Source organism: Drosophila melanogaster, chromosome 3L (assembly GCF_000001215.4).
Source record: "Drosophila melanogaster chromosome 3L".
Lineage (NCBI taxonomy): Eukaryota > Metazoa > Arthropoda > Insecta > Diptera > Drosophilidae > Drosophila > Drosophila melanogaster.
The window spans coordinates 8,998,003-9,025,835 of NT_037436.4; the positions used below are offsets into that span (position 1 = coordinate 8,998,003).

Sequence of the window (27,833 nt, forward strand, 5' to 3'; positions counted from 1 at the left end):
TGTACTCGATACAGTCGATCTTTCTTGCAAGCGGTTATCGGTTACTTTCCCTTGGTGATGGACGCTCAGTTGAGCAGCAAAGCTGCCCTAGGTTCGATGCCGTGCTCATGCAGCGCGGACTCAAACCACGGTTTTAGCTAGAAAATTGCCAACAAAAATGATCTCCGCGCTTTGGCCTATTTCTGTGGTTATTTGACAGTAAGCGGAGACGGTGACACTGTACCACCAATTGGAACAAAATAAGGATATTTTCTTTTTGCATTTTGCTCGATATGCAATGCAGAAAATATCCAGCGAGGCTCTGAATCAAGGCTCTGGGATAGCGTTCAGCTCGAGGAAGTGATTGAAACGATAAATACATCCCGGAACGGCCACAATCCCGACAAAAACAAACGCTCTGGTCAACAACAATACATCATCAACAAAATTCTTTCAACCTGCTGCAGAGCAAAATGTTTGCCCAAAACCAAAAGGCCAGCTTCCTGGAGCAGACAAAGGCGGCGCGGGAGGAGCGGGCACTGGAAAAGCGACGCGAACAGGCGGCCATCCTGCTGCAGTCCACGCTCAAGGGATATGCGGCGCGTAGGAAGTACCAGAAACGAATCATGTAAGTGTCTATCTACTTTTATGGAACATCCTAAATAGTAACCCGTTTTGCAGACTCGATTTCGATGCCATGTTCACTGAGAATCATGACGATAAGGATGCGGAACTGGAACTCGTGGCAAGCAACGTCTATCCGGTGCTTCGTCGCTACCTCACCCAGATCAGGCTGGACAAGAGCGATGTGCGTGCACGGGAGCGTCTGGAGCGCATCTGCCGTTACATCATCAAGGCAATGGAGTCGGAGAACACCAAGCTATCCTATGCCGCCCTCTGTCTTTTTAAGGAACGCAGCCTGCCCTGGATCGCGCACATCAAGATACTGCTCACGAACTGCCTGACATTGCTGCCGGAGCTGAAGCCGGAAAACCATGCCGACAGCTTGTCCCTTGCCCTATTTCTGCACACACTGGTAGTCTTCACGGCGCCCAAATCCTGGGCGATACTCAGGAATGCCCAGTTTGAGAAACTGCAGCCGGCCATGCAAAAAATCTGTTGTAATATTCAAGGTCATCTGGTGCAGCACGATTTTTACAAAATCATGCGGGTATGTTGTGACTTTTATTCTTTTAATAAGCTTATTCATGTTATTCTCCATATTATCATCCAGCTCGTTTTGATACGCGGCACTGTTCGCGAGGAGTTGTCTGTAAAGCCCGTCACCCTGGTGGCCATCATTACACTTTGCCTTCGTCCCCTGATCGATGGCAACTTCAGTCGTAATCTACTGGCAAAGTTTCTGTCGGAGATTCTGTCTGTGCCCGCTTTAATCTACCATCTGCAACAGAGTGTACCTCAGTGCCTGGAACAGTTCTCATCGATGGGACTGCTTAAGAAGGCGCTTAGCATTTCGGGGGACGTGCAGTGGTTCGAGGAGTTCGGCACTAGCATGCCGGGCACCAAGTCCCTGGCTTTTCTGGGAAACATAGTGAATTTGTTCAATATCGATGGCCAAGGGGAGTCCAAGGAGTTGGCCTATCCACTACTGACTGTGAGTTTTACATAAACGCTTCTTGATTGAAAAACTTATACTTGTAATCCTTATAGGAAACCACCACATCGCTGTTGGAACTAATACCCAACACGGTGACCACTAAGGGAGTATTTACTCAGTGGCACGAGCTTTTAGGATGGCATACTCCGGGTCCGGAGCCTGCTCAAAATCAGAATGTGGCGCTGATTAAGAAGCAGTTCCACATGTTGTGGGATCATCGCTGCATAAAACTGTTGCTCGGAGATCTCTTGAAGCAAATCAATCTTAACTACGAGCGGATCGAGTTTCAATCTCCCCAACAACCATCTATATCGAATCTGCTGCGTCGGGCCTTGGAGCGCAGCTCCACGAGAGGTGTAAACTTAATGGGAGTGGCGAGCAGCAAGCAGTCTAAGCAGCAGTGGCGCAAGCTCGACAGTGCGGAGGTGGTGCAGGTGTCACGAATCTGCGGCATGTATTATGCCGCCCTCAACACGCTTTCCCAGATGAAACTGGACATTCTGACTGGCATTTGCTACAGCGACAATGTGCTATATGATATTTGGTTGCTAATCACGTCCCTTGGCCCCAATTGTGGCATGAAGGAGTACTTGGAGCTGCTGAAGTCCGAAACAAACTTGCAAAAGCCACAGACCGCCATGCTGATGCTCTTTTGCGACTGCATGACGCACTACGTAACGTATGTAGATTCATTTTAAAACTGAACTTAGTTTTAAAACATGTAAAACCATCTCTGTAGGATTCTGGATGAACACGAAATGTACACGGAGCAGAATCCTTTCAAACTCAACGACTACGTGTTGCTGACCTACTTCCTTAATAATATTCTCTATAAACTTATTAACGATAATCTTCTGGGTAAGTCTGCTTTAATCTAATTTAATTAGTTTTCCCTAGTTAGTCTAAATGCAGCGGCTATAAATAAGCAATTAATATTTAATAGAATCAGAAAATAATTATATTTAATTGACTGAAAATGTTAAATGCATTTTGCAATCTCCAGCAGGTGCCAAGAACATTGTCCAGCATCCGGTTTTCCTCTCGCTGCACACTCTGATGCTTTGCTTGTACCGCCGCGATTGTCGTCGCCCATTCACGCCACCCAAACACTGGCTGATACCAGAGGTGAAACCCTCCACGTTCATCAATGACCTGGAAAAGGCCAAGAGGAATGCGATGCTGCTGCTCGCCAAGATGCCGCACATTATACCGCACGAGGATCGGGTCAAGTTGTTCCGAAAGTTCGTGCAGAATGAGAAGGCGGTGATGGGTCTGACGGAGAGTGCCTGCGCCTCACCTCGATCCGCACTAATTGTCATTCATCGCGATCGTATTGTGGAGGATGGCTACCGGCAACTGGCCGCCCAGCCCACGCAAGCCCTAAAAGGTGTTATCCGCGTGCGTTTTATCAATCAACAAGGACTGCACGAGGCAGGAATTGATCAGGATGGAGTGTTCAAGGAATTCCTTGAGGAGACCATCAAAAAGGTGTTCGACCCGTCGCTGAATCTCTTTAAAACCACCTCGGATCAGCGATTATATCCCTCGCCCATTTCCTACGTCCAGGACAATCATTTGGAGCTCTTTGAGTTTGTGGGCCGCATGCTGGGCAAGGCGGTGTACGAGGGCATCGTGGTGGACGTGCCGTTTGCCTCCTTCTTCCTCTCCCAGCTGCTCGGCCAGACGCAACAGGCCCTGTACTCCTGCATGGACGAGCTGCCGTCGCTGGACAACGAGTTGTATCGCAGTCTTACCTTCATCAAACACTATAAGCAGGATGTGTCCGATCTGAACCTTACCTTTTCCGTGGACCAGGATGTAATGGGCAAAATTGTCACGCTCGCTTTGCATCCGGGTGGCAAGGCGCGTGTGGTTAATGACCACAACAAGCTGGTCTACATACACTACATGGCCTTTTTCCACATGAACACCCAGATACGCGAGCAGACGATAGCTTTCAATCGTGGCTTCCGCAGCATCGTCAATCCAGAATGGTTGTCTCTTTTCTCGCCTCCCGAATTGCAGCGCCTTATTTCTGGGGACACTAGTCCATTGGACTTAAAGGATCTGCAAAAGCATACGCATTACTACGGTGGCTTCCACGACACTCATCAAGTGGTCTGCTGGCTCTGGGATATCCTGGCCAAGGATTTCACCGAGGAGGAGCGCAAGCTGTTCCTAAAGGTATGTCATTCATAGTTCAAGTCAAATTGGTGCCACTAACCAGCCGAGTTCAACTTTTCAGTTTGTCACCAGCTGCTCAAAGCCGCCGCTTTTGGGTTTCGCCCACCTGGAGCCACCATTCTCGATTCGTTGCGTGGAGGTTAGTGATGACGAGGATACAGGCGACACAATCGGAAGTGTGATTCGCGGTTTCTTCGCCATACGTAAGAAGGATCCACTCAACCGACTGCCCACCTCGTCGACCTGCTTCAATCTGCTGAAGCTGCCCAACTACCAAAAGAAGTCCACGCTGCGGGACAAACTTCGCTATGCCGTAAGCAGCAACACCGGATTCGAGCTGTCCTAAAACAGCTTGAAATATTCCCCTACTTCTTACCTTATTAAAATATGTTATTATTCCTTCTTAAGTATTCTTTCGTAGGCAATTTGGTGTAAATGTATTTCAAATATTTTTGTGGCCGCATCACAAACGGATTGAGAAGCATATTTAATCAATATGAAACACAATTATTAAGAAGTAAACATAAACGTATAGCTGTGATAAAACTATAATAAACTAACGAAGAGTACACAAGAAATAGCAAGCTGAATTACGAATACTGGAACGAACAATCCATTGTGTTGGCTGATGATAAAAGAGAAAATGTCTAGTAAATATTGTAAATTGTGGCATGGCACACAACAAATATCTAACCCACGTACGGTGTAAGCCAAAAGTTACATGTAAACCACGAAAGAAAAGAAAAACCAGAAACAATAAATCTATGTGTCTGATTCATGTGCAAAATGTAAGCCTGTTTTATCAGATTTATTTGGCGTAAGGTAGCCTAAGCGCGTTCCCAAAGATAACAAACTTGCAATTAGTGAGCGCAGCTCAGATTTCCCCGGGTTTTTCCAGCCCGAAAACTGAATGAAAATGGAAATGAAGCCGGACACAAGTGGCGAGCTGCGCGAGTGCGCTAATGACACAAATCCGTCTGCTGTCCCAAACTCCTCGACTCACTTCCTCCGCTAATTGCCTGAGTCACACTCGTCGAGGGTCGTCGTCGTCGTTGTCCTCAGGATCGCGATCGGGATCGGGATCGGGTCAGAGGCACTTAGACCGGACTGGTGAATAAGCGGAAATATGGTTGAGAGTTTATGCAAAGCTAGTCGAGTTACGAATTACCGGAAATTGCATATCTGCCTGCCGAATGACTAATGACCGGAGACGGGTAATGGAAATGCGAGCAGGGATTAAGGTAGGATCCTCAAATGTCCCCAGATGATCCAAGATACGTATACGATTTAGAATCAATGATATTTTAGAAATGATTGAAAAGTCATTTTAGGTAATTTTATGGGCAAAAATGATTGAATAACTAAACATAAATATATTAAAAATAGTAAGCAAGATATGGTCCTTTTTTTTTGTAAATATCAGACTGGTGTATTTATCCCCGCACTAAATCTGCATTCCCGGAGGTAATTTGAGATTTTTATCCTGGTCATCGATCGTTAGGGATCTTTATGGGTTCCGTTCCGTTCCGGTTCCCATTTTAATACCCCCAAGCGATGTCCTTTTGCGGTTTTGTCGGCCCGCTTTTGTCTCCAACATCCAGCAGACCAGACAATAGCAAACAAATTGTAGAGCAGACCCACAAACAGGCAATAATCATAACAATAATTTTGGAAACTGCAGAGAGACACACAAACAGTCGGCGGTCGTCGCACAGCCAGGCCATAAAACTGAAACTGGCATCCTCGCATCATCGAGGCTCTCGCTTTTGTTCCACGGTTGTTCCCGTCGTTGAGGAGGCATCAGCTCGGGGACAAAGTGTGATGATTTTTATGACTCGCCTGTGAGTTTGTGCCGCCAGTGTCGCCCTGCCAACGGCACCGGCACCCGAAATGCAGGACAAGTGGCAACAAGTGGCTGATCCGTTAGACGTATCCCTTTTCCATCCCGTCCTACTACGATGCTCAAGTGGCTCGAAGGCGACAGTGTCTTGGCGCCAGTTTGATTTGATGGCCGCTCCCGGCTGCCGCAATTTGTTGTGGCCCAGCATCGAGTACAAAGTACCATTTAAAGGTCTGATTAGCCGGACTTATCACGGGGCGGATCTCTTTCGAGATTCTCCTTCGCAACGGTAGCGGCGATATTTCGCTGCATCTACAAGATGCACGGCAGATTGCAGATAAGTTAAATGCAACCGAACATATGGGTTCCGATCATGACGGTGGAATAGATAGATCTATGAACTGGTTATCAAAGGTTTGACACTCAAGTGCTGTCTCAAGATGATATGCCGATGATCAAAATGTTAAATAACCTAGAAGATACTTTAGAAGTCATTCGATTTGAAGGATAAGCTGTGGGAAAATAATAATAATAATAATAATAATAGTGCAGTACTAAAATTCTTAACCTAAATTTTAAATCTTTTTGTATAGTATCTCTTTAAATATTCTTGTCTAATAAATACCACTTTTAACAAAGAGTAAATATAAATTACTTGATTTTCACACCTTTATTTTATTTGCCTAGATTTGGCTTCATTATCACATTGATGAATAGTAAAATGCCGACATAAAACAAAATGCTCGTATATTTTTTTTTATATTTTTGTTATAATGATAATGCAATGTTATAAAAGTACTTTGTTTGATAATATTTTTGTTTTTTATCTATTGAATTGTGGCAATTCAACTCAGACTGTAAACACTGATAGTTAACAGAGAGTTAACGAAGATTTTCCAATCTGTTTATTGTTTTTAACATTAACAAAATTGAAAAGAACGATGAATAAATTTATTTCTACAAAGTATTTTGGAAATTCCTCCTCTAATTCTATACGCCTAATGTTTTTCTCGTGCCTCCGAAATTACAGCTTCCCATTTCTGGGACAATGTAATCTCGCCGAACATTATTGGTTGGCCCATATCCAAAACGTTTTCCAGTTCCATAAATATTACAAACGATTAGGCGACTTCAAAGAGCGCTCCCCCGATTCCACGAAGAAAAGCCCCATTCCCCATTGCCGTTCCCTTTCCACGTAACGCTATCAGCAGCAAGATGGGTGCCGTGCCCCCCAGTTCCGTGAGAGGAGGTCACCAGAACCGCTCCACGCGGCGTTACGAAAATGGCGTTCCATCTGGCGCAGCGAGTGCAAGCGGGACGGCGTAACGCTCGCTGATAAGCGACCAATGGCAAAGAGATAAACATACACACATGGCCTGACGCACTGGAAGTGGAAGCGAGAGAGCGGGTGAGTGGCAAGCCACTTGAGCATGAGAACAGGTTAGGCAACTACCTGAGGATAGGGATCGGATCGGATCGGATCGGCAGAGTGAAGAGCGAAGTGAGCGGGAGGAACCCAACCGACCGGATTCTGGCAGAACTGAAGTAGTGCCCGCTCTGAGATTCCGAGAGACAGTCTCAATCTGGACAGCAAAGCGATCAGTTCGTGTTCCAGACGTCGATTGCCCACGGAATAATATCAACGTATCACAAAAATAATAGATTACGCACATAGCTCCACGAAGACCCCAAATATGTTGACCTTGCCCAACATCGCCGATCTGCGATTGCAGCAGCAGATCGCCCAGGAGATATACCGCCAGCAGATTATGCAACGTTTACCCGGTAAGTGGAGCACTCCCTGCGCTTGTGATTTGCCGTCGGCTAACCCAAAGTGTCTACCACAGATCCCCTATGCGGCCTGCTACCCAACTTTGCCGGACACTTTATGCCACCGCCGCCACCGCCGCAACCCACTTTGCCCGGCGATGTGGAGGCCAAGCTGGAGAATAACGAACTCTGGCAGCAGTTCCACAGCATCGGCACCGAGATGATCATCACCAAGTGCGGCAGGTTGGTACCATTTTAAAGTCAACTATTTGCTCGCCCCCATCAGCTTATCTCCCATTGATAAGCCTTCTGCTTACTCTTAAATCTTACGGCGCAAACGTGTCACTAACATCCATTAACCAACGCCTCCATCCCTTTCAGACGCATGTTCCCTTCGATGCGGGTTTCCCTCAGTGGACTGGAGGAGGAGGCCAGCTATTGCGTGCTCCTCGAGATGGTGCCCATTGGCGATTGTCGCTATAAGTTCTCTGGATCCCAGTGGGTGCCGGCCGGAGGAGCCGAGCCCCAGAGCCCGCAGCGCATGTATCTGCATCCGGAGAGTCCAGCCACGGGAAAACACTGGCAATCCCAGGCTCTGCTCTTCAGCAAAGTGAAATTGACGAATAATACGCTGGATAACAATGGTCATGTAAGTAAACTTTGTCAAGAATATTACATAAACAAATTTGATCTTTTGTTCTTGAGTAGAAATATATGTATCTTTGTATATCCTCAAACTAACCGTGTATTTTTCTGTCTCTCCAGATCGTCTTGGCCAGCATGCACAAGTATCAGCCGCGTCTGCACGTCATACGAACCTCTGATCTCGGCCAGATTCCCTGGGCCCCCCAACAGGCCTTTATCTTTCCGGAGACGGAGTTTATAGCCGTAACAGCTTATCAGGTGCGTGGTGCTATATCGCAGTCTAAATATGGCACGTGATAGCTAATCCTCTTGTTTGCATTTGCAGAATGACCGCATAACCAAGCTGAAGATCGACAACAATCCCTTTGCCAAGGGATTCCGTGAGTCGGGTCAGTCGAGATGCAAACGGAAGATCAATGACTCGCCACCGCCAACGCAGCCCGAGGCAAACCAGGTGGATCGAAGCCCGGTGACATCGCCGTTAGCCAAACGGTTGCGACTCGTGGAGGAATTTCCCCAGCACCATCATCACCAGAGTCATCACAGTGTTCCTATGCAGCGTCACTATCTGCTGGATGCTCTGGAGGCCAATTTCTATGTGCCAGCGCCACCGCCGCCGGCCATCGAGTATGCCAGGCACATCGGTGGTGCTTATCCAAGTTGGGCTTACACACCGCCATCGCCGGCCTCCTCTGTCTCGTCCTCCTCGGCGGGCTCGACGAGCGGCGAATCTGCTGCCGACCGAGAGGCAGATGCCGATGCCGACACCTTTGTAGATGTGGTTGGAACCGCACCGGCTGCTCCTCCGCCTCCATCTCCGCCTGTGCCAGCCACTGCTACTGCCCCTGCTTCGTCATCCAGCGATCCGACGATGGCCAAGCCGAAGCGCAGCAGCTTCAGCATCTCGGACATATTAGGAACCAGCTCGTCCATTTAAAACTATCAAGTGCAGACGGGTGCATGTGCTCCCGTTTGGCTTGGAATCGGTGCCTTGTACATTTAATTAGCGTTTAGTTGCCATCGTCTGCGTAGTGTCTAAGCTGAATTGTGATATTTTGCAGTTAATTAGGATTTCCAGGTATTTGCCATCAGTATTTATCGTATTTATTATGCAATTTTAATTGTTCACATGATTTCGTAATGGATTTATTGTCTTTGGCATTTTAATGCGGCATAAATAAAATTGTACGTACATATGTACGTATCCAATGAATTCGATGGAGCTATTTCTGGGATGAAACAATGCGGGGAATGTGAAGCAATTAGATGGGACAGATGCGAAGAGCTTCCAGCTCGAAGATCTGAATAAATTCCCCAATAACTTCCCATGACTGCGCTTCGAATCCTGTTCCTCGAGCAATTTGTGCATGCTGTATGCCTTCCATTTGCCTGTCCTCGCCGAATACATAATTCGGCGTGGTTTTGCCTTTGGTTTCGGTTTCATACATATCTCCCGCATGCGAGGCATAAAAACCAGTTCCTCCAGGCCCCGCACCCGCCCTCCCTCTCCTGCTCCAACTTCTTGTGAAAGAAAGAAGGTTTCTAAGAGCAGAACAACCCACCGGCAAGCAGCAACATCGGCAGCAACAACATGGTCATGGGCTTATCAGCAGATCAGAGCGAGCCGCATCTTAAACGCTGGCGCCGGCGCCAAGTTAAATGCGCTGATTGAGCGCCACGATCACCGGCAAACCTGGCGAGCAGTCCAATTCAAATACCCAATCCACAATCTCCAATCCCCAGGACCCACTACCCACTGCAGCCGTGTAATTGATGTTTTCACATTGTAGTTGTTAGCGAAACTGTGGCCATTTACATACATACATACATGCAATTGTCCGGGTGTCCCATCACACATCTCCATGTTATCGAGCGGAAACGAGGCGGCTCCTTTGATGGACCAGTCCGCCAGTCGCAAGTGTTGGCCCCAAAGAGAGCCGGCTAGATGATTGGCCAAAACAGGCAATCTTCGACGGTGGCATTTGCTTCAATTCGCGTTAACAAACAATTGTTAAGAGCAAGGACCACAATGCCCATCGATACCCACACACGTAGCTGCAACCTGTTTTTTGGCCCATTCATGTTGCCGCTGGAAGTGTTTATGGGCTCCACATTAGCCACACTGCATATTCATGTTAAACGTCGCCAAAAGACTAACGACAACGTTTGGCCCATTGTGTTGTTGCCTGCTGCTGTTGTTGTTGCCCTTACCTTTACCTGAAATTTATTGAATTCTCATTTGGGGGCATCCGCTGGCTGGAGCCGAGAAGAGAGAGTCCATGTTTGGGGCCGGAGCAAAGCAAACGTTCGCATGTCAGCGGCAAATGAGCTCCGACCCGGGCTCACTCGGCGATCTGCCAGCGCAGATAAGCCAAGCCATCCCCTTCAGCGGGCATGTGTAATTTCCTTGGAAATTAATGTTGCGGCGGCCAAAATCAAAGTCACGGGCAACATATTTCGCTGGCGACAATTTTATCGGCAGCACAATGAAATCATTTGGAGCCGGCGACGACGTTCCCATTCAACGCTGGCGATATTATGTCTTTGCCGGAGTTTGACAGTCGCATATGTTTGGCGCTCTAATTGCTTTGGTAGTTCGGAATCCTTTATTGCAGAAAGATATCAGTTTTACAAAAAGAACGTCCAATCGGTCAGTTGAGTGTGGTGATTACGAAAATAACAATGTTGATCAAGATGTTGTGCTAATCAAGTTTATATGCTATCGCCAGTGCGCATGTGGGGACGACGGTGCCAGTGATTGGGATTATTGTACTCAATCAATCGGGTCAAATCAAAGCCAGCTGGCACTATATTGGGTGGCTTAACTCCGCTCAACATGCGAGTTTCTTTTCGAGCTGATGGTGGTATGGGAATGTCCGGAAAGGGAGACACATACACCACCTTCTCCACGGGTTTGTCACTTTTCGGAGCAGGCGTGATGGTCTGAAAGATATCGTTTAAAGAAAATAATTTAATTTAAACTTTAAACATACTTTTGCTGGCTCCGGATCCTTCTTGTCAGAATCCTGGTCAAAATAGGCCTCCAGGGCCATAGAAAACTGCTGCAAGCGAGAAACCTTGGCCTGGCAAGGTTTCTGCTGCGAATCGATCCAAATTTCGGTGAAGGCGTGTTTTTGTAAGGCCTCCGTTTCGGGATTGGAGATCAGGTGCTCTTTTCGGACTGTTACTGAGTGGTCAAGGTCAAAGTGTTTTATGCATGGTATCTGGCTCGAGGAAAGTCCCGGAACATCTCTGGGACACAAGGGCACTGGTCTCTGCTTCTGCTCACTGATCGGCGAAACGGTAAACTTCTTGGGAGACTTGAAACAGCCCGCAACCTGTGTGGGCTTGCCAGCGGAGACGCCATCGCAGGTGGATGAGTCGCTGGAATGGACCTCCAAAACGGGCGACTTTGGCTTTACGAAGACGTCGGAAGGCGTGGGCTTCAAAGTATTTCCTGCGCCCTGGCCCAGCTGGGCGGGTGCACCAACCTACGGGAAATTATCTTACACTATGGGCCACATAAAAATCTATTCTACTTGCCATTTTTTTTTCCATGGAAATCTCATCCGCCGAGCCGGAATCAAAGTCCGCGGCGCTGTCGCAGTCGCTCTCCGAGAGCGAGAGGCTAAGGTTGTCCATGATATCTTCGCTTTGGTCGAACGAGTGGAAGGAGTCATTGTCATCGATATCCGAGTGACTGGTATCAACAAGAGAGCTCATTCTTATGCTTATTATCGTTAAATGTTTCACTTGCAAATCTGTTTTATCCGAATGGCGCAAAAGTCAAAATGACAACCACTACCAGGGCTGCCGAGCTAGCTATTCACCTGTCACTCCCCAAAGGGCTTATCTACACGATATAATTTTCGCTTTTATTTTTGTTCTGTTCACAGTCCTGATAAAAATTAAATGTTTATAATAATAAATAAATATTAATGAACATTTTTTCTAGAAAAACAATACATTGAATGAGAATTATAAAAAAGGATATTATTTTTATATTCCACACTCGCCCTTAATCTTATTAAACAATTTAGAAATTTTGCTGGTTAGACTGTAAAATGTACTACATTTCTTATTAAAAATACAGTACATAGAACATACCCTAATGGAAAAGCGGGCATATGGAAAGTACTTCGTCGAGCTTCGCAACTCCCTCGTTAAATGGCGCGTAATTATTTGAATTTGATTTTGTGGTTTGTCTTGGAAGACAAGACAAGTATGCAAATATCTAGCCGTTAACAATGCCGCTGCATTTTGCACTCAATAGAGTTGTAAACAATGCCAGGACAATGTGAACGGACCTTTATAAAGGATGTGCGTACTTGACGACGGCCATTGTGCTCCGGTTATGATTGTTCCCCTTCGTGTATTTTCGAACTGATCCACAGATTTGCCCATATGATCATATACATATGCACCAAACCCATCCGGTGAGAACTGTAGTGGACCTGCTTATGTGGGTGATTTTCATTATCCTCTAATTGTTTGTGCCATTGTTCACGCGATAGGTTTGAGAAATTACACGCTTTGTTAATTGTGCCAGCCCAAAAGGGTCGCCCTTCCTCATATGCAAAGTATGCATTTTCCAGCCCACATGTGAGCCCATTTGCATAAACTGCTTTCACGGCCTTTGTTGTCCGTTGGCCAATCTTCCTGCTGTTGAGCCTCATCTTGGTGGTGGGTTTGTTCTGCTCTAGTTTAAAACCCCAGCTTAGTAGGGTTGGCTGTTGGATGGTACAGGTCGATTTCGGAACCCAGACAACCTGGGTCGGTGCCGGTGCATCCGTTTTATGGCTTGGCCCCGGCGACACGGCGACCTTTCTTTGCCACGCTTTGTTGCATTCTCCTCGCGACCAATATATTTGCATTGGCCAACAATGAAATCTCAAGTACCAGCGTATTGTTGCCATCTTGTTTGCCTAACGCCGGGCGCAGACTAGACTTGTAGTTTCAGAGATCGGCTCAGACGCTGGCTTTCCGGGATTTGGGCTATATACTCTAGATTCCTAAGTGCTTTAAATTAATCCCAATAGAGAAAATCTTGAGGGTTTCAGTTGGATCTTATAGGCATTAAAAAAAGAGTTTAAGGAAACGCAATATTAAAGTTTTTCAGATGAGTTTTTAAAATTAAAGTCTCAGCATTATTTGCTGTATACAATGGCATGAGGGTGAAGATCTCTTTTTAAACTTAGGAAACCGTAATTTATTAACCAATGGGTTTAGATATTCTACTCCTTGTAGCCATTAGAATGAATCCCTATTCTTTCTCGAATTGAGACTTGAATTTGAAGTGGCAGCCACGCGTGCTCCGTGTAAAATGCTTTTCCAACTCATTAGCACCGACAGTGCCAGTTCCCCCTAATAACTAATTAACTTTCGTTTAGGAAACAATTTCCCCCTTTTCTTTTTCGAGTTCCCCAAATTCGTGTTTACACAACAAAAATGCTGCTCGACAAAGTGTATCTAATTTCATGGGCCAACAAAAAGAGGCAACTTGCAGCGTCCGGGCAACAAATGTGGCAGCGTAAAAAGCAACAGCCATAGTGCATTAATTATCCGGGGGACCTGCGACATCTGCTGCAAGCCGATGGCTGAGGGGGCCGAGGGAGAGGCATGTCCATTTAATGAGGCATTCATTGCACTCGCAACCTTGCGCCTGTCAACACACGCACTCGCACACACGGCCGACATCTGTCACCCGTTTCAGTCCGGGATCCCCTATAAAACCGCAGGCTAATAGATCTGAACTGATCCCCAGAGGCATAGAACGACAGCACTACAAACGGCAACAATTTCAAATCGATTTGGTACACTTAGGGAAAATGTTTGACTTTGTACACCAATATGTTCTAGACTCAGATCCTGATACCAATTTATATTTTTGATTGAATACCTCTTGCTTTAATGTGTAATCTGTACGCTTTTACGTTTTTGTTAAGGGGAGTGTACTTTAGTATCTCAAACCCATTTCTTCCAGTGTGCCAAATTGATTCAACCGTGTTTGTTTTTCCGATGGCTGGGCGGGCAGCGCTGTCTGCACCGCCCCTGTGGCCCTCGAATCCAGACGAGACGTGGGTGGTGACGCATGTCATCGTAAACTTCATCATTGGCTCCGTTCAGCCCTTCGGCAGTTGAGCTAGATCCTCTCCAGCTCATCGGCAACTTACATAACGAATTGTGTATTTTCTTTGGCTTCGTCTCAGTCTCTGCCCATTTCATAAATATCATGGGCCTTCGTCTTCGTCTCCGACTACGGATCCGATTCTCTAGGGTAGCATCCGATCCGACCAAGTGAGGGCTGCAACCGAATTTCATGCCTTGTCGAGCTATTTAATTGCAAACAAATTATGTTCTAGCCAGTCGCATCTCTGTGTGGCTAATGGATGTTGCGGCGGAGGATGCCCTGATGATGTTGTCGAAACCCGAACGTTTATCTTGTAAATTGGTTGGGATTAATGTCTGGCGGAAGTTGTGATTTTCAGCCCAAGATCGGCCAATGATAGAGGGCCAACTGCCGGTAGTATTTTTCCTATGTTCAGATATGTTCATTTACCTACAGCGATGGATGGGCGTTCTGGGTTTGAGGGCTCAGCCCAGCAGGAGGATCTATATAATCCTAATTGAAATAAAACAAATTGATTCTCTTATATTTTAAGCTAACTTTAATGGCTTAACGTTAAGCTGAACTTAGGTACTAATCAGGCTAGAATCTGTATAATATCAAAATGAGTACTATGAGTATATATGTATAAATGATTTAGAGAACTTAATCTATAGACAATTAAACTATAGGTATACCCCGTTTTAAAACTTTAATATCTCTAACTTCCTCCCCCCAAAATGGCCGATATGCTGAAGCCCTTGCTCCTTGTAGATGGTTGTTCCAGTGGCTGTTCCTGCGTAGACTGCTCCAACGTGCTCGTTTCACTGCCCACATCCAGTTCGAGTTCTTCGGCTCCCGACTCATCGGAAATGAGATCCGCGCCGGAAACGCCTGGTGGAAGGTTCAGGCCAGGATGTGGGCCCAAACCCGCCTGTAGCATCGCTGCTGGTGGATACATAGGTGAGGCCTGAATCGCTCCTCCATACTCATGGGGTCTCCCAAAGTAGGTACATGCCAAATCCACAAGCGATGGCCTCAGCAGGCTCTGCATATTCTGCTGAAAGTGCTGCATAAAAACGCTGGAGGCACTCCTCGCCTGGAGGGGATGCGGATGCGAATGCGAATGTAGATGGGGCGGTGGAGAGCCCAGGGCCAAAGAACTGGCGCCAGGCACCGACTGATCGTCCAGCGATGATGATAAGGAGCAGGCTGAGCCATTTGATCTCAGGCGCTTGATTTGCGGACCATCCGAATCGCCGATCGACGATGTTCCTCCGGCTGTCTCACCGCCTCCTTTCGTTGGCGACATGTCAGACTCGGATTGGGACTGAGAATGGGATAGTGACGGCGACTGATCTTGATCCTCGCCCGTTGGCGATGAAGACATCTTGCGTTTGCAGCGCGATTGTCCCGTTTCGCGGAAGCCCTTGGCAAACGGATTGTTGTCGATCTTCAGCTTGGTGATGCGATCGTTCTGCGGAAGAAGGCAACAAGACGAGCGTGAAATATGACGATTGCCGCCAGCATAATCTTGGGCAACGGGGAGATGGAGATGGAGAAGGAGAAGAAGACTCATCACATAAGTCACTGGCGTCCAGTAGCTGGCGTTAAGTAACATGGCCACTTGACACCAGACTGCGTTTCCAGTTCTCGGTGCTCAGTTCCACTCCAGATGACTTGACAACATTGTGATCTTTCGGATCTTTCTCAAACCGAATCTCCGATCTCTCGGCGATCTTGCTAATTAGAGGCAGACTGGCGTCGGCTGTCAATGGGCCTAGACCTAGACAAAAACACAGCGAGGCGCTCAAATTTACAAGGATGTGGCTATCCAACTTCCTAAAACAACAATCCGACCCGCTGACTTTCTGCCTGCCCTGCCCACCAACTACACGATCCACGGAGGCGTTCCATGCTAATTCGAGACGTTGACCAAGCTACCCACGGCGTGAGCGATCGCCGCTCGTTTGCCCAAAATTAACCAATTAGTGTGATCGTTTCCAGTCTCTTTGCTCAATGAATTGGCAAAAAAAAAAATGCACACACAAGTAGGAAGGCTAACTTCGAGGACACATGACTCGAATACTCTTGGACGAAACATTTTTGTTAAATACCTAATAGTGCGATTTTAGACAACCTTGGATAAGTCTGTGAATAACATGTGAATTAATCAAAGATAGGATACCATGAGGTGATTTTGAACTAGAAGGGATTCTCATCGTGTGGCAAAGATATATATTTTATTTGAGAGTACTAATTAGACATTGAGCTAGACTCATTACCAAAATGATGGCGCCCATTGAGAGGGTAAACGGAGTAGGGATGGGGATGGCACACCACTTACCTGGTAGGCTGTCACGGCCACGAACTCCGTCTCGGCGAACACAAAGGCCTGTTGTGGGGCCCAGGGAATCTGCGCCAGATCAGCGGTGCGTATGACGTGCAGACGCGGCTGATACTTGTGCATGCTGGCCAGGACAATCTGCGAATGGGGATGGCGAAAGGGGTTTGGACTTGGATTAGTAACTGGAGACGACTTCAAAGCCCTGGCCGCACTTACATGGCCGCTGTTATCCAGCGTGTTATTGGTCAACTTGACCTTATTGAACAGTATGGGCTGCGCCTGCCAATGGGCACCGGTGGCCGGACTGTCCGGATGCAGGTACATCCGCTGGGGACTTTGCGGCTCGGCTCCTCCGGCTGGAACCCACTGGGAGCCGGAGAACTTGTAGCGGCAGTCGCCAATGGGTACCATCTCGAGGAGCACGCAATAGTTGCTCTCGTCCTCCAAGCCGGAAACACTTAGTCGCATCGAGGGGAACATGCGTCTTTAGGGGAAAGGAAAAGCATCTTATTAGTTTAATCAGTCTCTTATTATATAAGACAAAATCATTTTTCATTATATTATTAATACAAATAAGACTTTAATATCATAATTATATGGTATATTTTACTATTTGATAAATGGCTAATTTCAAAGTTGTTATAAAACCTAGCATAACCTTTTGTATATACCATATTAGACATGAGAGTTATCTTACAGATATTTCCCTTATAAATATTACCAAATCGTTGGTATACTGCTTTCCTACAACATTTTCCTCTGTGTCAGATGAGCGGGGGAAGTCCAGGAAAACGCCTGGAAAACCTTAGAGCCTTTGTTTACCGAACAAACTCAAATATAGTCATGCTAGAACGACAAAAGGAGCCCATTCCCGGTTCCAGCGTGGGCGTTACAAATATTTAATTGTGAGATTTCCCTTCCATGCGCCATGTAATTAGGACTGGTCAAATAGAGATTGCCCGGTGGAGTAGGGGCCGTTTTCCCTGTGCTAACAAGGATGCGAGGCCCTGACCCTCGCCTTCAACTCCAAGTCGCTGCCGCAGGAACAGCAGGTGGTCACGGCACTTGGCGCCTGGCCGAAAAATGTTTGCCCTTCGTCCTCATCCTCAACAGCGTCCTCATCCTCGAATGGTTTCTTGTTTTTGGCAATGATTTCGTGTTTCCCTCAACCGATGATTAATTAATTGAAATCCACAGAGCCTCGGTTTGCTAACATTTAATTTGATTCTGGCTTCGGGTCTGCCTTTTCAGCTCCGTTGAATTCCATTAGAGCACGGCACCGAAATATTTCGACATTTGTGCGGTTTAGAATTTCATTTTCAATTTGCTTGCTCTCAGTTTTTGTTTATTGTTTTTTTTTTTCTTTATTTTTTTGGCAAGAGTCCGCTGTCTGGATTTGGACAAACGATTTGTTAAGATCGATATCTTTGGCGCGTCTGCGCATAATTACCAGTGGAATTTTCTACTGCGAGTAAGGAGCATGCTGACCACTTGACGGCATTCGACTTGGCGCTTGACGCTTCGCAGGTGCAGGGACACAAGCCAGGAATGCGACGGAGCATCGGATCTCGGACTCCCGAAGGGTACTCTGGAAATATCCAGAGCTCACTCCAATGTTTACCCTACAATTCCATATAAATAGCTGCTTGATATTCCCAGAATTAGCATATTTAGGAAATTAAGAGTGAGACTATTTATTAATTGACAGCTATAAAACTGGAAGCAAACGACATAAATTTTGAACTCTTCAGATCGTAAGCCAGTTTTGAATGAGTCTACTAGGAATAACATTTCTTATTAGAGAAAGGGTAAAATATTTTCTTTTTTTCTTTCTGCAACTAAAAGTTTGAATCCAATTGAAAATTCTGGGTATATTTGCGCTTCTCATCGAAGTTACCGTGTCGCTTCTGTTTACCGCCTCTCTTGGTGAGTGGAGGAGCCCACACAGTCTAAAAGCATCGTGACAAAGTCATTTCATTTGCCGCCAGTATCAGACATTAAGCGATACGGTTTGTTCTATCTAACTTTAATGGCCGTCTGCGCTTTTACCACCCAAAAAGATGGAACGGTTCAAGTGGCAAGCGGAGCCCAGACAAGCAACTAATTAGTTTTTATGAGCGCCACTTGGCATAGGCATAGGTTTTGGACTTGGGATCGTATCCGTATGGGAAATGAAACGGGGATTGGGATGCGATTGGACAGACGGTGGCACTCTGGCGCCTAATCATTAAAAATTCAAATCGATTGCATCGCGACCTCTCCACCGATGCCCATAAAACATTTTTGATGAGCATAAAAAGTATTTAATACGCAGACTATATGAATAATTCATGGCATATATAAAACAAAAGGGTTGTTCGTGGCTCGAAGTGTATTCATTCAATGCATTTCGAGACCAAAAGTTTATGTTAATGCGTTTGGGAACCCTTTTTGATCGGCTCGAACTGAGGGCAAGTGTGAAATTGCTCGTATCTGTCGACAAGCTGTGGTCACTGTCACTGCCAAAAGATACAGATATGTACGAGCATCTTATAGAATGCAGAACGCGAAGATATTTCGGGGCCGCAGGTTGTTCGCTGCGCAGACAGGCGCCACAATAAAAACGCTAAGAGCTACAAAGATGACGACAAAGTATCCTTGACGCGAAGATTTATGCCAGGCGAGGCATAAAGGAGCGCCGACGAACCGACAGGACGTCCCACTGAGCTCGGCGCTCGCCCGATCGGTCCAGTTGGTCGGTCTACAATAAATTACGATGACGCCACTTTACGCACATTCGAACAAGTGCCGGACACTTTTAGGTAGTCGCCTTTGTGCAAGTAGTCGTGCATCTGATCTGATACTCATAGATACACGATAAATTAGCTCCGGGCGATCGCGCTATGCCTTTGATTCGTACTATCTACGATCTGAGCACGCAAAGTGCCGGCGAACTTGTTCGCTTTACGCCTCGTGCGATAGCCGATGTCCAGTGCGCATCAATTTTGGCTGAACCTGCAACCGCTTTTCCATTTCCCGATTTTCAATTTTCAATTTTCGATTTTCACATCCTGCCGACGTAAGTGCATCCTTCCGCCTTGTTTGCCTGTGAAAATCGTTGTCGCGACGCCGCTGTAAACAATTTGCAGGCGCCTGCATCTAATGAGCCTTTAACAGCAGCACATCCTCGCTGGACTCTACTGAATCGGATCGGAATCGGGATCGGGCCAGGGATCGGGCTAGGGATCGTTATAGGGTGCTTTAAGTGCCCGCGCCCGTTGGCTGGTTTATTATTCTTTGCCCTGCGTCTGGGGTATTAGTTTTCATGTTCGTGCTAATGCATCGCTACATCTATGTTTGTTCCCGATCTCTAAAGTCTGTATATCTCGAGATTCCCCCACTCTTGGTTTTTCATCATTTTCATCATCAAAGATCTTTTCTCTCTGTTCTAAACCTACCTGCCACTCTTGGTGATGATCATTTCCGTGCCAATTTGATGGAACTGCTTCCATAGATCGTCGTTCTGCAGGGTCATCTCCACGCCGGGCAACGTGACTCGAGGTGGCATGATCACGTGCCGTGGCATCGGAATTGGCAGCATCGGCGGAAACGGATCTGAAAAGAACAATAATCAATAGGGGGCTTATAGGTTAACAAAAGCTCAAGCAATCTAACAAACTACTTAGTCTTCAACAAAGAAAATTAAGAATTATTGAAATTATGTAAACATATTAACATGGTATTTGGCTAAAATGAAACCCATTCAAATAACTTAATAGTCGCCATTAGTTTAAGAGCGTGGGTCTGAATTAAAGTGTGACATTTCTGACTTATCCAAAGAGATCTTACGGCATAAATCCATATGATGACTGACATATTTGTCATAAAAACAAACGAACAAACATGGGGTTATATAAAAACGCTTATTTGGCGAACGAGGAACACCGATTCTTTCCCGATTACCAAACTTAATGCCCTCCATCTGGTATCCACAAAATAAGGAGCGATACTTTGGCAAACAACGATTTTGTTTTAGGGGTACGCTGATCCCGAAATTTAACGACCGTCGGCAACAAGAAAAATGCATTTGATATCAAGTTTCTCGATCGGCGATCACTTTCCCACATTACTCAGCTTTATGATCCGCTGGCCATAAACACCGCTACTCGCACACACCCCGCTGATCTTGGCCAACTTTGGTGGGCTGAGACAGTAACAGAAACAAAAGCAGTTTGCCAAAAGTTACGACCATTAATGCTAATGATGGCTAACAGCTTTGCCGCACGCGTAACGGGGCGGATGAGTGATATGAAGGGGGCAAGCAGTTTACCTGGTATGCGCTGCATGATCTGCTGGCGATAGATCTCGTGTGCTATGTGCTGCTGCATGCGCAGATCCACCAGCTCGTTCATGGTGATCATGATGTGTTGGGTCCAAAAATAGTACTAAATCTTTGCCCGAAACTTCTTTGTTTGGCGTTTGTCACTTGCACAATTGTTCCCCAGCACACAAAAAGCACTGTCACAACATATGGCGGTGTCTATTTTTTTGGAGCCCGGGTTTACTTTTTAGCCGAGCACGAGACGCCGCCGATTAGCGTCAATTATGCAAATCACGGCACACAAAAGTCTCTCATGTGCGTGGGTGTTAATTTGATTAGGCCCGGTGTCGCGTACGTGGGTTATTATTTTACCACAAATATATTGAGAGAATTTTTTGTATCTTTGGGCGACGGTCGTGTCTTGAGCTCGCCAAGTTCGCATTTCAACTGAGCAAGTTCCGCTGGCAGAGCGATCTCTCGATCGAGCTGAATGGAACGAGCTTGACTCGTTTCCGTCTTGAGCCATTGATCGAGATTACCTGCTGCTCACCATCGATTGGCTGTGGCAGTGTACGGAGTGCGGGAGCTAGCCGTCCCGCTCTGGTTTGGCACCTCCATTTTGAAAAATCCTCTCGATTTTCCAGATGCCATGGCTCCGCCCACGAAGCGCTGACTATCACTCTCTCTCTCTCTCTCTCTTCACATTGTGCCAGCTCGCTCTAATTGCGTTTAATTCTGAAGTGCGAAGTTGCACAGTCAGCGGAGGAGCAGCAACATGTTGCTTCTGGGTCCATTCGCTATGTGTGTGTGCGCTGGCTGGCTGCCTTTTAATTATGATCATGATGATTGAAATTGTTTTTTCTCCGTCTCCGCTTTTTGGCATCTTTTTGTGTATTTATGCTTTGCCCATTTGTAGCCGCTGCCATCACCATCACCATCATGGTGGTCCTCTTGTCTGGCCTCTCCAAGCCGTGTGTGTTTGTCGTTTTGCTGATCATTTATTACATTTTACCCGGCGCACTACAGAGAAAAGAATTTATTGATGCTGTTTGAACAGCAATTTGATGGTTTTTTATTGAAAAATATTTACTCTTGGTGTGTTTGGCAGCGTATTGTATAAGATATTGATCTAAGTATCAGTAAAAGTTCCAATCACTTACTTTAAAGTACCTTGTTTACCTGTTGGCGGATTGATGTTGGATGAAATTGCTTGGTCATCGTTGCAATAGTTTTTTTTTATACACATTTTAGAGTTTATCAGTAGAGAAGAATTGGTAAATAGTTTAATTAATTAATATATTGGGGCCCATTATACAATAATCTTTACTTTTTAATTAAACGAATAACACTTTAATGCAGTTTTCTCTGTGTAATTATATGTTATTTCGACTTTGACGCTGCGTCATTCAGGCATTGATATGGCGGCATCCAAAGGCCCGATATGGCGTCTCCACTTGCTGGTACACGAATATCTATAGGCTATAGTCTAGTCTACAGATATTGCCGGCGATGCAGGTGATCACTGTTTGTGGATCTGACCTTTTAGAGAGCTTGGCAAAACATTTGTTTCAAACGACGGAAACGCGTGTCGGAGCTGCTTGCTAACAAATTCGAAACTAATTAAGGCCCAATGAGGTGGTCTGAACTTTGACTGAAGTTAAGCATACGCCATGTGGGCCGACGATGGCGAAACGTGCTCGGTTTTTAATGTGTTGTTTTCTTTTTTTTTTTTTTGCCAACGACTAGTCTCGTGTTTGCCTCCAGTGCCACTTCCTTTCAAGTTTAAGACAATCGCTTGGCTTATCTGAACAGCATTACTGCGAAATTCCTGAGGCTCTCGATGGGTAAATATGTAGTTAGCCGAGCTAATTTACACAGCACTTTGCTGGCCTGACACATCCACGCATTATTTTCCTATGGATATGGCCATAGCCACAGTTGGCGGCGATAAGCGTCTGAAATTAATTTACTATTAGCAGGCCATTTCGCCCAAATTGCGTTCTGGCCACGTATGAATGTATGCGCCGTCTGACCATAATTTATGCCTCGCGTTTTCACATTTGGTCGCGCTCATTTCCGGTTGCGTTTTCCGTTCTGCCGTCTTTCAGCTCGACTACGTTCGTCAAACCATTAGACATCGATCCTGTAGAGCCTCTAAAGGGTCTGCCCTTTCAGACCATGCCAATAGCTGTGCAATTTGTCAGCACCCAGCTAATTGGTGCTGCCCCTGTGCCTGCTGTCTGACTAATGCATTTCGGTTTACTTCCGTTCGGTTCCGGATAAATGGGCCAACAGGTAGCAAATGATGCACTCGAAGAACTGCTAGTTGAGCAAGTAGTGTTTGCAATAATTAAAATACCTGCAGTTAGTTCGTTTTGCATGGGTTTCAGTCATCAAAGTATGGAGAAGCAAATTAAGCAAAAATTTCATTGAGTTCAGATAGATGGTCTTATCTATGACACATAGTCAAAGGAATTTTTGATTATTTTACTAGAGTGATAGTATTTCTCTGAGTGTACTTGCATTCCTGCCGCTTATCAATGTTTTGGGTATACATTTCAGAGATACACGTTTCAGACAGCGATCAAGTGAATCAGGGAGGACAAACAGATTGAATAGCCTTGAACCAGGGACCGTCCTCCAACGTCATTGTAAGTGCTATCCGTCCGGTGTCTTTCCACCCAGTTGCGAAATGAACCCGATACATGTGTATATCGGCTATAAAGGGGGCAGGTGGGAGCACGAGCCCTCGGCTTCTTTCTCGCACGGCTGCTCAAATTAAAATTAGCATAAATCGTCTATGAAAGCGATGTAATTTTCCATGGAAAATATGCCCTCCACTCATGTCAAGCGGCCATCGCAATTTATTGATTTAAACTTTTAGCTCGGATTTGTTTGAACAAGCCCTAGCGCCTCTATATACGACTATTAACGGACTGGCACTTAATCTCCGATTCTCTGATTGTGAATTGTCGATGATGGATGGTTGGATATTTGTATTTGCGTTACCCGTGAGTAGATCCATTGTTGCAACACGACCAACGTCTGGTCTTTTGCTGAGGCATGCAAATCTACTTTGGTATGCAAATTAAGTGACTCAATCAATATGGATGCGAACCAAACTGAACTGAACTGAAGCGACTCGAACCACCACATCGATGACCAAAGGAGGCATCATAATCATCTGTGTCCATTGCGGACCTCTTGACAGCTTTCAATGGTCGCGGGACCAGACCTACTCCAATAATTGAGAGGTGTTTAATCGTGTGTTTCGTTTTTGTTTTTCTGCACACTCACGACGCCCGAGATGTAGGCCTTTCGTTATGTTCCGTCTCCACCGGCTACCAATCCACTCGATCGCTGTTTGCTCTCAAATTATCATAAGCAAATAGGGCCCAAGATGCGCCAGGCCAGGCTGGATTCGGATTCATATATTCATAATCATATTCAGATTCAGATTCAGATTCAGATTCGTATTCGGATTCCCCCGTCCCCGTTGTTACTGACTACTTTGCGCTTCTCAGACCCCATCTTCAACTGAAGTGCTAAAGTTGCTGGCGACGCGACGCTCTGAGAGGCGCTTCTGTTGTGTAGACCCTTGAGTTATTACAATATTATATTCAAATTTCAAGTGCTACTGGCTCGCCGGTCCTCCACTCTCCGATCGTCTCCTCCATGAATGGTATATGGTTATAGCTGGGTATAGTTGGGTATCTGGGTGCCGAATCGAAGAATCTGCATATTTTCCAAAGCATCTAAGTATGGTTGTTTGCCTTCGAAGCCCATTGAGTTGGCACTCGGAGATGCGTGTTAATGGGATGTGTAACAACAAGATCATGGATTCAAATTTGGTGTTCAAAAACAATTGCCAAATCGGGTAAGCAAGCTGTGATGGAATGGCCAAGCTGAGGTGCTAAGATCAGAGCTAAAACATTAATGGTGCTTAATTTTTGATACTTAAAACCACTCAATGAATTAATTAAAAATTAAAAAGTTATAGAATTTCCAACACACCAGTCGAACGTTAAAATACATGATCATCAATATTTTTCTAAACTAATAAAATCGAACAATGGAAACATAGTTTAGCCATATTGTTTCTATGCAAATTTTGTAATGTGTTGCTTAATTTATTGCATTCATATTTAAAAATAGTCAAATGTTTTTATATTACATAAGGTATTGTTTAATTTATTTTAATCATATTCAAAAATAGTAATTTAGTTTTATACGATTTTTAATACGTGATATGCATATATTTTTGCAAATGAGTGAATGATTCTAAGCGAAACCTCTAGATTCTCGTAAAAATACAAAATTGGTGCTGCATTTCATTACCAAAATTGGTAAAATGGTGGCGATATGTGGCCAGCTCTAGAGCCAGAAAAGTTCAACGGCCAAAACGGTGACATCAAAGACGAGAGCCCCAGATCGCCGACAGTCAGCCAAAACAAAAGGAGAAAACCCAGTAACCCAAGTCCAGTAGTCCGGCCGGCCAGAAGAAACCATTTCGCTGATAAAAACATCCATTATGCGTAACAATTTGACGGCTTCTTTGGCTACCGATTGCCTTATGGATTCCGAGGCGGCTTTCGGCCTTCGCCTTTGATTGAGTGGCCGAGATGGCTTCGCCTAGCCGCGGGGTAATTGTTGTCGCTAGCCGGTTCGACTGGACCACTGGATGGCATGGAATGGGATTGGATTGGATCGGATCGGATCGGAACGGATCTGGCCTGAGTGCACAATTACAATGGCCGTGATAGAGCATCCAAATAGAGAGCGGCAAAGGGCGAGTCTTGCGCTAACGTCAAAGAGGAAATGCCTTAATCTCGTGACAACAACAGGCCTTCGTCGACGTGCTTCCTCCTTCGCAGTCACTGAGCCCACACCTCCCTTATCTGCACAGAATACACTGAAGAAAAATTATGAAGAAACTTAATTCACAGATGGAGCAAGGTGTTCCTACGCTCGTCGTATCAGAATTCACCGATTTGATAAGACCAATTTTGTTTTTAGCTTCAGATGATATGAATTCATATTCATTTGTTTAATTAAATGGTTTTAAATAGTTTGTTTTATATTTTTCTCAGTGCCCAAGGAACCTGACGATTGTTTAAATCGTATTTGTGTGCCGGCCCATAACGTCATGAGCCCAAATATAGCGAGCAGAGTCGCGTTGTCTCCGATTCCCATTCGTATTTGAGCATCGCACAGCTCCATGTACATACATAGGTGCTCTGGTTCTGGATGTGGATCTGGCCATAGCCCATAGCCATACTCGTAGCTGTCTATCTGGCCCCGTATCTCCGACCGTCTGTGTACTCATGGCACCAGTCATAGTTGACACTTTATGAGCTGCCTGCCCTCCGCCACCGCCTCCTCATCCTCCTCCTCCTCCTTCAGTTTCATGAGTTCCTCCAGTTGCGTTGATTACTCTCTAATGGCGTCAAGACTTTCGCTTTTATGGTGCCTGCACTTCCACGAATCCTAATCAGCGGCGGAGCACTTGCCGCGACTTCATTTAAATGTGGAATTCTCGGGTATGTGTGTACACCATGTAGTTGCTATGGAATTATCGGGAAATTCTAAGGCGTATGGCGGTTTAATGGTAATGAAAGGAGTGCTGGAACTTAATCGGAATTGAGCAATCAAAACACTCTGAAATTGATTAAAACGAGACAGATAATAAATAGCACTTGTAAAATCAATCTTAATATTTAAGGCATATGTACATATGTTAGGAACTTCAGATAAAGAAGCCTTATTAGGTTACAAGATTATGTTTTTTTATTTAATTAACTAAAGGTATATTTAATTGCACCAATTTAACTTCCTCTTTGCTTATTATTTATTTAAGGTTTCCATTCTGAAAGTTCTGAAGAACTTCATTGTGGCGCCAACTGCGTCTGGAGATCACGACTAAACTGCAATTGTTTGTTGTTCAAAATGCTAATCTTCGAAGAGCTGGCAACCGCGTTACACGCTAGATAGTGCAACCAAACTCCCTACAAAAGCTGCCACCCCCTGCCACGCCCCTTCCGCCCACTTCTCTGAGGGAATTCGTGGAAAACGGCACGCATACAGCGGCAAAAGCGGCAAACAAATATGGCGCAAAGTCAAACAAAAACACGGCCATTACTCAATGGCGGCGAAGAGCGAGAAAAATTTATGCTACCTCTGCAATGGAGCCTCCATGAGCTGCTCCATGGCTCCCTACCAGTAATTCCGAGCCATGTGAGGCGTCAAAAGCTTAAATATTTACAGTTGCAAACGGCGACAAACAGCTGAAGAAAACCAGAAAAATAAAGCAAACGAGATTAGAGAGACTGAGCGGACAAAGAGCATGAAAAATATTTGTTAAAAGGCAAATAAATTGCGGAAGATAAAGATCTAATTTTGATTAAAATTTAAGCTTTTTCACAACCTCACCAGCTACCGAACTACCAAAACTACCGAACTTAGGCAGATTTAACTTGGTGGGGGCAGACCTGAAACTGGTAATCGGAGGAGGATCCACAATCACTGAAGCGAACTGAAGAAATTAAAACTTGTCGCATTCAAAATTTATGTTTGTCTTGGCAGGCAGCGAAGGGGGTGAAGAGCAAGCCAGAAGAGCAGGGAAATGTCTTTAATAAATTAGAGTCTGGGGAGTTCGTTATCGCAGCGTGGACAGCATGTTGTTTCTCTATATATGGCAAACAATACGGTACTTTTAACACCAAAATCAGGGCCCCACGATCCTAAACAAAGGCCAAGACAGCACAGAAGCGACAGACGCGTAGCTGCCGTTCGAGCAGCTGGCCCAAACAGCCAAAAAAAAAAAACCCCAAGAGTTACAGATACGAGATACACAGATATAGATACTCGTACGTAGTGGCCGGCTGCCCCCATTTGCATATGAATGTGGTAATGATTACAAATTTCGCTCGTAAAAATGTTTAGTTTGTTTTTTTTGTTTCATTTTGGGAGCATAATTAACTATGTATCCGATCTGAACCGATCCGCACAATTTGCACTGAGGAAAATATATATAATAAGGGGAAT

At 45.5% G+C, this 27,833-nt stretch overlaps 4 protein-coding genes across 6 annotated transcripts; 2 read left to right on the forward strand and 2 right to left on the reverse strand.

The window, feature by feature from the left end:
- The first annotated feature begins 181 nt into the window (after positions 1-181).
- On the forward strand, positions 182-4,564 carry CG5087 (uncharacterized protein). 2 transcript variants are annotated; one of them, NM_140022.2, is made up of 7 exons: positions 182-607; positions 661-1,150; positions 1,214-1,594; positions 1,651-2,276; positions 2,337-2,455; positions 2,601-3,781; positions 3,843-4,564. In NM_140022.2, exons 1-7 carry the CDS (start codon positions 453-455, stop codon positions 4,125-4,127), a joined length of 3,237 nt encoding a protein of 1,078 aa, NP_648279.1. In that variant the 5' UTR covers positions 182-452; the 3' UTR covers positions 4,128-4,564. The 2 variants fall into 2 exon arrangements, with proteins under 2 accessions (NP_648279.1, NP_001261610.1); NM_001274681.1 differs by having other exon boundaries at positions 2,604-3,781.
- Positions 4,565-7,193: 2,629 nt separating this feature from the next.
- Positions 7,194-9,247, forward strand: Doc3 (Dorsocross3). The gene is made up of 5 exons (NM_140023.3): positions 7,194-7,406; positions 7,469-7,634; positions 7,773-8,040; positions 8,157-8,294; positions 8,362-9,247. The coding sequence occupies exons 1-5, from the start codon at positions 7,316-7,318 to the stop codon at positions 8,971-8,973; spliced, it is 1,275 nt and encodes a 424-aa protein (NP_648280.1). The 5' UTR covers positions 7,194-7,315; the 3' UTR covers positions 8,974-9,247.
- Positions 9,248-10,621: 1,374 nt separating this feature from the next.
- CG5194 (uncharacterized protein) lies at positions 10,622-11,836 on the reverse strand. 2 transcript variants are annotated; one of them, NM_001274682.1, is made up of 3 exons: positions 11,580-11,836; positions 11,030-11,509; positions 10,622-10,979 (listed from the first exon to the last, which is right to left on the reverse strand). In NM_001274682.1, exons 1-3 carry the CDS (start codon positions 11,757-11,759, stop codon positions 10,749-10,751), a joined length of 891 nt encoding a protein of 296 aa, NP_001261611.1. In that variant the 5' UTR covers positions 11,760-11,836; the 3' UTR covers positions 10,622-10,748. The 2 variants fall into 2 exon arrangements, with proteins under 2 accessions (NP_001261611.1, NP_648281.1); NM_140024.2 differs by having other exon boundaries at positions 11,030-11,527.
- Positions 11,837-14,683: 2,847 nt separating this feature from the next.
- On the reverse strand, positions 14,684-21,244 carry Doc2 (Dorsocross2). Its single transcript, NM_140025.4, has 5 exons — positions 20,799-21,244; positions 19,927-20,083; positions 16,706-16,973; positions 16,490-16,627; positions 14,684-15,619 (listed from the first exon to the last, which is right to left on the reverse strand). Exons 1-5 carry the CDS (start codon positions 20,887-20,889, stop codon positions 14,864-14,866), a joined length of 1,410 nt encoding a protein of 469 aa, NP_648282.1. The 5' UTR covers positions 20,890-21,244; the 3' UTR covers positions 14,684-14,863.
- Positions 21,245-27,833: the final 6,589 nt, after the last annotated feature.

Excerpts from the sequence above, each read along its gene's own strand:
- Doc2 (NM_140025.4), bottom strand. The coding sequence starts at position 20,889 with ATGATCACCATGAACGAGCTGGTGGATCTGCGCATGCAGCAGCACATA. Across the intron at positions 20,084-20,798 it reads GATCATGCAGCGCATACCAG|ATCCGTTTCCGCCGATGCTG; the intron begins GTAAACTGCTTG and ends TGTTCTTTTCAG. Across the intron at positions 15,620-16,489 it reads TGGCCGTGACAGCCTACCAG|AACGATCGCATCACCAAGCT; the intron begins GTAAGTGGTGTG and ends CTTCTTCCGCAG.
- CG5194 (NM_140024.2), bottom strand. The coding sequence starts at position 11,759 with ATGAGCTCTCTTGTTGATACCAGTCACTCGGATATCGATGACAATGAC. Across the intron at positions 11,528-11,579 it reads TTTCCATGGAAAAAAAAATG|GTTGGTGCACCCGCCCAGCT; the intron begins GCAAGTAGAATA and ends AATTTCCCGTAG. Across the intron at positions 10,980-11,029 it reads AGGATCCGGAGCCAGCAAAA|ACCATCACGCCTGCTCCGAA; the intron begins GTATGTTTAAAG and ends GATATCTTTCAG.
- CG5087 (NM_140022.2), top strand. The coding sequence starts at position 453 with ATGTTTGCCCAAAACCAAAAGGCCAGCTTCCTGGAGCAGACAAAGGCG. Across the intron at positions 608-660 it reads AAGTACCAGAAACGAATCAT|ACTCGATTTCGATGCCATGT; the intron begins GTAAGTGTCTAT and ends CCCGTTTTGCAG. Across the intron at positions 2,277-2,336 it reads TGCATGACGCACTACGTAAC|GATTCTGGATGAACACGAAA; the intron begins GTATGTAGATTC and ends CCATCTCTGTAG.
- Doc3 (NM_140023.3), top strand. The coding sequence starts at position 7,316 with ATGTTGACCTTGCCCAACATCGCCGATCTGCGATTGCAGCAGCAGATC. Across the intron at positions 7,407-7,468 it reads GATTATGCAACGTTTACCCG|ATCCCCTATGCGGCCTGCTA; the intron begins GTAAGTGGAGCA and ends TGTCTACCACAG. Across the intron at positions 8,041-8,156 it reads CGCTGGATAACAATGGTCAT|ATCGTCTTGGCCAGCATGCA; the intron begins GTAAGTAAACTT and ends CTGTCTCTCCAG.